The following is a 9,937-nucleotide window of genomic DNA, read 5'->3' on the forward strand; positions in this document are numbered from 1 at the left end:
ATTACCAGGATAACCAGCAACCCTGCCCGGGGTGAGAGGCCCCTCGGGAACCTGGGCATCTACTGACTTAATTTAGTTCCTCTCTTTTTTTTAGGTCAGCCTGGCTTTGGTGACAAAACAAAGAAGGAATCTTTCTTAGAGGACACGTCGCCAGCGGTCCTAACTAAGCCCCACCCCACACCCACCCTGGAAAGAACAGGACGGAAGGCGCAGCCCGGCCCGGGCAGGCCCTTCCCCGTGAACCTCGTCACCCCTCCAGAGCCCCTCGGGGCAGGGGGGCACTAGCCCACATTTCACAGGTCGGGAAGCTCAGCACATTCCCAAGATCACAAGGCCGTAAACACCCCCACGCGCAGAACGCCCGCCCCCCCGGAGCCCCGCCTCCGGCTTCGATCTAGAGCTGCTCCTCTTACGCCCATCCACGAGCCAACAGCAGAAACAAAGAAAACATAATTCAAACTGAGAGCAAAAGCAAAGTTGTTTTAAAATTCAAGGCAACAGAATTCAAGTTACTTGAACTCTAAGGAACCAAAAAATTAAAAACAAAAATTTCTAATTCAGCAAATGTTAAACTCTGTGCCCACACGGTCCCACACAGGAGCCAGCATGTGGTCCATGTGACTGAAAACTGAGTTGTTGTAGTTAATTTCACTTAACCGAAGCAGCTGGAACACCTTCCCGTTGAGCGCAGCTTTACTGCTTGGAAGGGCGTTTCCCCTCAACCACGTCCCCTGACGTCCTGTCGCAGCGAGGTCAGGCCCTGCATCATTCTAGCAGAAACACTGCTAACAGAAAGAAAACGAGACAGAGCTACCGTGGCCAAGAGATTTCAGACGGAGCCGGGCGGCCGTTCTGGAGGTCACTCTTATTAACCTCAGCCAGGAATCACCAAGTACCAGGGCCGGCACAACAGCCGCAAGGAAAGGGGTTCCTCCAACCAACAACGCCTGGACCCAGGATCAAACCAGGAGATCGCGAGCTCAGTGAACTACATCCCCACCACAAACAACTCCGGTCATCTTTTTTTTTCTTAAAGAAACCCTTGCCTAGAAACGCCAAGACGAGACAGAACTGGGGCTGTCGCGTGTGACGGGGAGGCTCACGTGTGACCCTGGCCTGGTGACTGTGCCCATGTGTGTGGTCGTGCAAGCACTAGCCTGGAACTGTGAGGTCATCTCTTGGACTTTAATCATCGGTGAGTTGACTGCGTCTATAGCTGATTGCATCTACCATCAACAGAGGAGATTGCCTTCGGCAAGGAGAGACCTCTCATCCAGCCAGCTGAAGGCCTTAAAAGAAAGAGTGATGATCCCAGCAGTCTGAAGGGTGAATTTCTATCCTTGCTTCAGCCAGCTTCTCCTGGGGAATTCACCAGAAACCTTCATGGGAGTCCCGGCTTGTAGCCTGCCCTACAGAATTTGGACTTGTGCATCCCCACAGTTGCATGAGACAATTTTGATAAAATCTCGTAGTATCTTCTGGCAGTTCTGTTTCCCTAGAGAACCCTGACACACTACTTGAATCTGTGCTCCTCAAATTGCAGTTCTAAGACCCCAAATAAATACCTTTGTTGCCTTGCAGCATAGTTTGTTACTTCTTGGTCAAGAACATAAACACCTCACTGTTCTAGTCAGAGACAATGGAGTGAGGCATTTCAAATAATTTTGTTTTCCTGTGCACTGATGCAATGTTTTAATGTGTTTATTATGCAGACAGTGCAAGTTACAGTGATGGCTATGTAAATTATGACTGGTAACTAAAGTGAAATATAACTTTTTCTAGTTAAATAAGTATGGACACTTTTAAATTTAAAATAAAAGCATCTAACAGATGAAGAATCAGAATAGTACTACAGTGAAACAGTAACATAAAAAGGACACATTTCACAATGAATGGCAATTGCAATTTACCTTGGAAGAGCAAAAAGAAAAAGCTTTTTTGTTGTGTAAAAGAAACATTTTTAGCAAATACATAGTGATTTGATAAGCAGTTTTCTCTCAATTGTCAAAAAATAATAAAATTAGTGGCCTGAAATCAGAATTAAATATTCAACTTTTTTTCTTTTAAGATTTGTTTTATTATTTATTTCTTTCCCCTTCCCCCATTGTCTGCTCTCTGTGTCCATTCGCTGTGTGTTCTTCTGTGTCCACTTGCATTCTCAGTGGCATTGGGAATCTTTTTTTTTTTAAAAAAGACTTATGTATTTATTTATTTATTTCCCCTTCCACCCTACCCCCCCACCCTGGTTGTCTGTTCTCTGTGTCTATTTGCTGCGTCTTCTTTGCCTGCTTCTGTTGTTGTCAGCGGCAAGGGAATCTGTTTCTTTTTGTTGCGTCATCTTGTTGCATCAGCTCTCCGCATGTGCAGCACCATTCTTGGGCAGGCTGCACTTTCTTTTGCGCTGGGCAGCTCTCCTTACGGGGCGCACTCCTTGCGCGTGGGGCTCCCCTACGCGGGGGACACCCCCGCATGGCAGGGCACTCCTTGTGCACATCAGCACTGCGCATGGCTAGCTGCACACAGGTCAAGGAGGCCCGGGGTTTGAACCATGGACCTCCCATGTGGTACGGACGCCCTAACCACTGGGCCAAGTCCGCTGCCTCTGTGTCGTTTTTTGTTGTGTCATCTCACTGCGCCAGCTCTCCTTGTGTGCAGTGCCACTCCTGGGAGGGCTGCGATTTTCCGCACAGGGAGGCTCAATGCAGGGCATACTCCTTGTGCATGGGGCTCCCCTATGCAGGGGACACCCCTGCGTGGCACAGCACTCCTTGTGCGCAGCACTGCGCGTGGGCCAGCTCACCACATAGGCCAGGAGGCCCTGGGTTTGAACCCTGGACCTTCCATATAGTAGGAAGATGTTCCATCAGTTGAGCCATGTCCACTTGCCCCAACAAACTTTATAAAACAATTTTTTAACAGTGTTTAAACTTATAAATTTAGCCAACTTAAAAATGGCTTGGATTCTTATACAAGGAAACCCATCTTAAATGGAAAGATGGTAAAATAAATTATTTTGAGAAGACTAAAAATGATATTTTACAAACAGTGAAAGATCTTCAATGAAGCTACAATTGCCCATGAGTACAAAGCTTTCTAACAATATCAAAGCTTAACTGATTCAAAATATGAAAAATCACAAATACTTTCCTTGAGCTTTGGGTAAGTCATGTGACAGCAGAGACGCTACCTGAGGAATACTGTGGGTCTGTTTTGTCTCAAAGGACTTCCAAATACATGAAGAAATATCATCAAATTGCAGCCTAAAAAAGTCAAACTCACGGTGTATATATTTTTAAATCTTTTACATCTGACAAGAATTTCATCTACGAATGAGAAATTAGTTTCTACTGTGATACAGTGCTTCTTCAGCTATGTGAGGTTAAAAATCTGGATATATTGGAATTTTAAGACTGATGATATGTCATTAGACTGTATGATACATATTGAAAACATTTGTGCTGAGTTTTCTGTAGGAGACTATGGAAAGTGTCACTGATACAGTTGTTGAAATGGTTCACTATATACTTGCAAATGCTACAATGATTCACTAGTTCGTGGAACTGTTGAAAGAGATAGAAGACAATGAATTGAATGGTACTGTGTTCCCTGCCAAACTGACTGAGTCCTGGAAGAGCTTTACAAAGATACACTGTCCTGTTACCTCCAATTCAGATTTTCTAGACATAAAAGCAGGGCTTCTCAAGTAATTATTTTCATTCAATAATTTATTATTTCATTCAACAAAGATTAAAAAATGGCAGTGTGACATTTTCTGACTCGTATCATTACACTGATAAAGATAAATTTAAAGGGAAGCAGATGTGGCTCAACTAATAGTGCATCCACCTACCATATAGGAGGTCAAGGGTTCAAACCCAGGGCCTCCTGACCTGTGTGGTGAGCCGGCCCATGCACAGTGCTGATGTGCACAAGGAGAACTGTACCACACAGGGGTGTCCCCCGCGTAGGGGAGCCCCATGCGCAAAGAGTGCGCCCTGCAAGGAGAGCTGCCCATACGAGAAAAACACAGCTCGCCCAGGAGTGGCACCACACACATAGAGAGCTGACGCAGCAAGATGATACAACAAAAAGAGACACAGATTTCCGTTGCCACCACGAATGCAAGTGGATACAGAAGAACACACAGCAAATGGACACGAGAGCAGACAACAGGGCGGGGGGTGGGGTGGGAAGGAAAGGGGAGAAATAAATAAATCTTTTTAAAAAGAAATTTAAAGCTCTAAGGAAGAAAAAAGGTTGTGACTAGGCTATACAGGCACCAGAATTTATGTTACAACTTCATAGCAAAAATCAATAATAATGATGCTACACATTTCAAACATGACTCAATATACAGAGATTTTAATTGTAATATATTGCATTAGGCAAACTGGCTGCTAAAACTACAGAAAAAATTTGATGACTACTTGATTGATATATTTAGAGTTGTTTTTCAATTTCTGCAATTCCCCCTTTGAATTCCATATTAATGAGTTGACTCAAGTGTTAGTGAATTTACTTAAGTTGTATAGACATAGTTTTAAACTGATAACCTTTTGCTTCAAAGTCAAATCAATTCTAAGAAAAGTCAGCAAGTTTTGTCAAACTTCTGGGTGCAAAATGATTTTCTAGTATTCAATCCAGTTACTGAAAAACTCTCACATATGTGGGAAAACTTAGGTATGTAAATCTACTTTTCATAGTTCCATTAATTTTATGAAATCTAAATACAGAGCAAGTATTTCCAATGAAAATTTAGTTCTGAATTAAGAAGTGCTATGTAAACAACACACCAGATTTTGAACACCCAGAATGAAAAAAAGAATGTAAAATAGCTCAGTAATTATCTTTAACACTGACATGTCATGTTGACAACGTATTTTGCTACTTTAAATAAAATCATTAAGAATCCTTTCACTCATCTTTTTGTACTTTCTTTTAACATGGCTACTAGGAAATTTGAGTTACGCATGGACCCCACTCTCTTTCTGTTGGAAAGCCCCAGAACCAAGGCCAGCGTCTGCAGGAAGTCCTTGGCATTTCTTTCATGTCCCCATGAGCGTGTTTGGGAAGCAATCGCAAATGTTTACTCACATCCACCAAGAAGAAAAGCTGACAAGAGGAAAGCAAGCCTCTACCCAGACCAGAAGAGCCAGGCGCCTCCGAGGCCACGGCGGTGGGGCCACTGGAATGGGGGAGCTCGGCGTCCAGGCCAGTCACACGACACGGCGGGAGAGGGACAAACGGCAGCGGGGACCACCACCTCCCAACTACCTGAGCCCCTCGGAAACCCCGAGAGAGCGCGGGCAGCTTGTGGGGATGACGGCAGCCCAGCCTAAGGCACCCAGAGGTGCTGTCACGTGCCACCACGCACTGAGGGACAAGGGGCAGTGTTACCACCTCACGAGGGGACGCCGCACTCCGGGGGCCGAGCCAAGCACAGGGACCCCGCTCACTCGGACCGGGCTTGGCTCCAGGCCCTGGGCCTCAAGTCTGCACACATGGAGAACGCTGTTTCCTGACAGCATGCTCGCTTCCTATTTATAAAACGAAAATCCTACCTTGATCTTTAAAGAAGAAAAGAGTATAGCAAAAAAATATATCGAATCAGCTTTTCATTAAAATTTCTAAATGAATAATCCAGATAAACAGCTGTGCTACTCCTGCCCTCCTCTTCCTCGTCACCCTAATTTGCAGGGAGATAGTGACGAGGCTTCAGGAGGCCGAGGGAGCAGCGGCGGAGTGGAGCGGGGACCGGAGGTCCTGGGGCCAGAGGGTCCGACAAGGTGCAAAGATTCTGTGACCACTCAACTATCTGGAGCCCAGGATGAAACGTTAGTGGGGAAAAGAGCACCTTGCACTGAGCGGTGTAGCTTCTGGCATCTTCCAGCTGAGCGAGCTACGAGGCTGGACACGCGTGGCTCCAGGGGCCACACCCAGTGCTCCCCGACAGCAGGGGCCAGTTACAGAGGACACGGAGCAGAAACAAACAGCACTTTCACTCAGCAGGTGAGCCGCGACAGGCGCGGTCAAAGCCCCCTCCTCCATCAGCTCCGTGACTCCTGCGACCCGGAGGCAGGTATGTGACTACCCCCGCTGCAGAGAAGGACAATGAGCCACAGAGCGGGGTGTCCCCCAGGTCCAGCCACTGCACCTCACCTCCCCTCGCCTGGTCCTCACGCTCCTTCCAGAGGAGGCGCTGGGGCTGAGAAGGCTTTAGCCAGGCCACCAAGAGGACGCGCCGGGACCAGAACTCAACCACGCGCACGCTGCCGCCTTCCTCCCCGCAGGCTCCCCTCCGTGAGGCCTCAGAGGTGGTGGTGGGGGGGGACACAGGACTGCCGGCCCAGAGCCCCTTCCCAGCGGCCCTGAGCGTGGCTGCCACGCTGCTCGGTGGCGCCCAGGCACGCCTGGGAGGCCGCATCCTCCTCCTCCCACCACTGCAGTGCAGGACTGCCCGCGCCAGAGCCCGGCAGCCGCTCCTTCCTGAGAGGCACCAGGTTGCGGCTGAGGCCAGGCGGGCAGAAGCCAGCTGCCTGCTCGCTTCCTCCCCGCCTTCTGCCAGAGTTCTCCGTAAAGCTCAGCCCCAGAAAACACGCACCCAAGAAGCCCCGTCTCAGACGCCCCTTCTAGGGGAGACCAGAGACACGAAGTTCTTTATCAAGCCATGAACAGCAAAGGTTTGGACTATTATCAAAGAAGCTTAGAGGAAGCCCCAGAACAGACACTGGTTGGTTTTTTAAATAATGGCATTTTTGCCCTTTAGAAATAAGCAATAACCCCACATTTTTGCATAAGTTCTGCAGGATGAAAACTAAAAACATGTACGTGAACGCTGGCAAGGGCAGGTCTTCGAGAACACTCACTTCACGAGCGAAGCTTTGCGGCACAGCTTGTCGGCCCCTCTGTAGTAATTCACCAACTGCGCCAGCCCAGGCTCGTGCCCTGGGAAGAGAAGGCGACAGCGCGGAATGAGCGGCGCCCACGTGCAAGAGGACACGGGTCACGCCCTGTTTTTCTCTCTCCTGTTTCAGGACCGGTGGTTAGAATGAATCACCTCGCTGGCTGTCCCCGTGGCCCCTTCTCAGCACCCACGGACAGCTCTTGCCCTCCCCGCAGCGCATGTCATGACGGCAACGCCACAGTCTGCCGCCCGAGAGCCACTGCTGCCTTTGCTTCCCCTGGTGAAGGCGGGGGCGTCAGGGGGCTTTCTATTTCACCACTCCCGGGTCCCATACACTGCCTAGCGATGCCTGCGCAGGAAGCCCTTTTGGAGTCACGCCTTCCACAGCAGTCCCGGGGGGCAGTGGGACTAACGGCTGCTGTGCCGGCGTCTAGCTATGAAGCTTCCGGGGAGGCCCCAGCAGGCGAAGACGGGAGCGGGAAGGCAAGTCTATAAAATCAGAAGCCCTGAGAACTTCTTTCTACGCATCATCCTACAGGGAGGCTTATTTTCAAAAGATCCTCTTGCAGGTCTCCTCTACCCTACAAGAGCAGAAAAGATAGAAATCAAAACAGAAGCTTAAAATTCTTGCTTAAAATCCTAACAAAATGCATGGTACTTTTCGTCACAAAAATCAAAATAACTCCAAACAAAGGGAGTCTGAACTGAAGATGCCGGAGAGAAGAATGATTTAGCAGGGTCGTCCAGTCCGGGTGAGGCAGGGGCTGGCCTGCCGCCCGAGCCTGTCCAGTGCGTGGCTCCTTCGTGGGGTCCCAGCTGCACCCTCAGGGGGAGGGCCACCGCCTCTAACCCGACCCACAACCACTCTGGCTGTGACACTGCTTTTTCCGTATGAAAGCCAATGTCTGCTGTTGTGCTGACTTGTGGCACCTATCAGGACTGGACCCCAGGTGTCTGCTCCTCTCCGGGTCGAGCGCCGGGACGCAGCACCCCTGCCCCAGCTCCAGAGCCCTTCCTGCCTGTGATTAACGGGACCCCACCCAAGCTCTGAGAGTCCACGGAGGAGCCAGACAGGGAGAGGATGGGGCGGGAAGCAGGTGTTCTCCTCCGGCCTGTCCCTCTGCTTCCCGGAACCGCCCCTCGGCGGAGGGCTTTTGGAGGAGACACTTCAACGAGAAGGACCTCCGGGCACAGCCCGTCTCGGGAAATGTCTGGCAGAGGCAGCCCCGCCTTGGAGCACAGCCCAGCTCCTCTCCGTGCGGGTCAACTCCTGTGGTGGGGAAAGGGTGTCCCCGGCCCCAATTCCCAGAGAAGCCAGGAGGGCCGGCCACCCCCACCCCTGCGCTCAGCCCCCAGCCCCCGCCCCCCGCCACCTCCCGCAGCCCCCAGGCCGCGGCCCCGGGGTGCCCGCTGGAGGCCTGGGGCCGCCGGCCCCGACCACACCCACTGCCCGGGAGGAAGGCCGCTCTCCGCGGGTGGCCCGCAGGGACCAGCGAGCTGGCCGCAGCGTCAGTCCTCCCTTCTTTCTTGGCCCACCCGGCTGAACCTGGCGGGGACCTCGGGGAGGTTAGGGGAGGAAGCCGCCGGCCCCCCTTCTGCGGCAGCCGGGCGGGGCGCGGGAAGCCTGCGGCCCACGCGCAAGGGTGAGGGCGCCGCCCGGGCTCGGGCAGCCCTCTCCACCCTCCCCCGCCTCCCCGGCCGCGGCCTTCCGCACACAGGCGCGGGCGGCGGAGCGCGCGGGCCCCGCGGCGGGGACGGGCCATTGTCCGCAGGCAGGGGCGGCCGCACGCGCCCCCGGGCCCGAGCCCGAGCAGGAGAGGGGGGGCCCGGCCGAGCGCGGGCCTGGCGGGCCGGAGGCCTCGCCCAGGAGCGAGGCGGGCGGCGCTCACCCAGCCTCCCGAAGGGCAGCCGGTTCCTCTCGCCCAGCATGAGGTTGAAGCGCGGGTTGTCGCGCCGCAGCCTCTTCCAGTGGCCGGAGGCGAGCAGCAGCCGCGAGACCTCGGCGTAGACGCTGCTGTTCTCGTCGCGCACCACGAAGGTGTACATGGCGGGGCACCCGCCGGCGGCGGCGCGTCCGCAGCCCGCCGAGCCCCGCGCCCCGAGCCCGCCCGCGCGGCGCCGCGCGTGGGCCCGCGGGCGCGCCCTGCCCCCGCCCCGCGCTGCCCCGGGCCCGGCCCCGCCTCCGCCCCGCGCCCCGTCCCGGGCCCGCCCCGCGCGCCCCCGCCCACCGGGCCCGCCTCCTCCCCGTGATTCCGCGCGCCGCGCCCGGGGCCGCCGGGCTGCGGAGGGTGTGCGGGCAGCGGGAGCGGCGGGGCACGCGGGGGCGAGCGGGGCGGGTCTCCCAGCTGGAACGTCAGATTCGCCTGTGGTGGACACTAAGCGAAGGCCAGGCCCTCCAGTCCAGGACGGCGCGTCCCGGCGCCGGGCGCAGCGGCCGACACCTCCCGGGGCGCACGCGGGCGCCTTCTGCCTCGGGTGGACGCCCTGGCTCCGCGGCCGCCCTGCCCTCCACGGCGCCGGGCCCCTCGCCCCGTGCCCTGGGCCCCGACTTCCCCCGCGGGGCGGGCGCGGAGCTTCGAGTCCCTCCGGCTCCACTTGCTTTCAGGGACGGGTCTAGGAAGACCCTGGAGGGACAGCCGTGCGCCTGCGACCCTGCACTGCCCTCTGGAGGGAGAGGGGGCCGCGCCCCACCCTGGTCTCGCGCGTTCGTGGAAGCCACCTCGAGCCCCTAGACGTGGCCTCGCGCCCTCGTCCCGGCGGGCCCTCGCGCTGCGGCCCCCCACTTGACGGCGTTCCCTGCCTGCGCCCGCCTTGCTCAGCGCAGAAATGGGGCAGCCCCAGGGTGCCGGCCTCCAGCCCTGCGCCCTCCTCGCGTGGGCACCCGCGGGGGCCTGCCTCCTGGCCGCCCACAGCCGGCGCCCGCTCCTCAGCGCGCCTCTCCCGCTCCCTGCCTTCCCGGCCTCCAGCCCCGTGCTCTACGGGTGCTCCTCGTTCCCCTCCCACGCAAATCCTGGTCTCGGGGGCACCGTTTTG

The 9,937-nt window shown here is 54.7% G+C and overlaps 1 protein-coding gene across 2 annotated transcripts in view; it reads right to left on the bottom strand.

Annotated features, from left to right (window-relative positions):
• The window catches only part of TTL (tubulin tyrosine ligase), a 32,456-nt gene extending 23,424 nt beyond the window's left edge, over positions 1 to 9,032 (bottom strand). The window contains exons 1-2 of one of the 2 annotated variants that reach the window (XM_058278060.2): positions 8,794 to 9,032; positions 6,867 to 6,945 (exon numbers count right to left, since the gene is read on the bottom strand). In XM_058278060.2, coding sequence (XP_058134043.1) covers positions 6,867 to 6,945; positions 8,794 to 8,950 — 236 coding nt within the window. In that variant the 5' untranslated portion in view covers positions 8,951 to 9,032. The remainder of the gene's footprint in view (positions 1 to 6,866; positions 6,946 to 8,793) is intronic. The other variant, XM_058278059.2, reaches the window with a different exon arrangement.
• Between the last annotated feature and the right edge of the window lie 905 nt (positions 9,033 to 9,937).

Source organism: Dasypus novemcinctus, chromosome 17 (assembly GCF_030445035.2).
Source record: "Dasypus novemcinctus isolate mDasNov1 chromosome 17, mDasNov1.1.hap2, whole genome shotgun sequence".
Taxonomy (NCBI): Eukaryota; Metazoa; Chordata; class Mammalia; order Cingulata; family Dasypodidae; genus Dasypus; species Dasypus novemcinctus.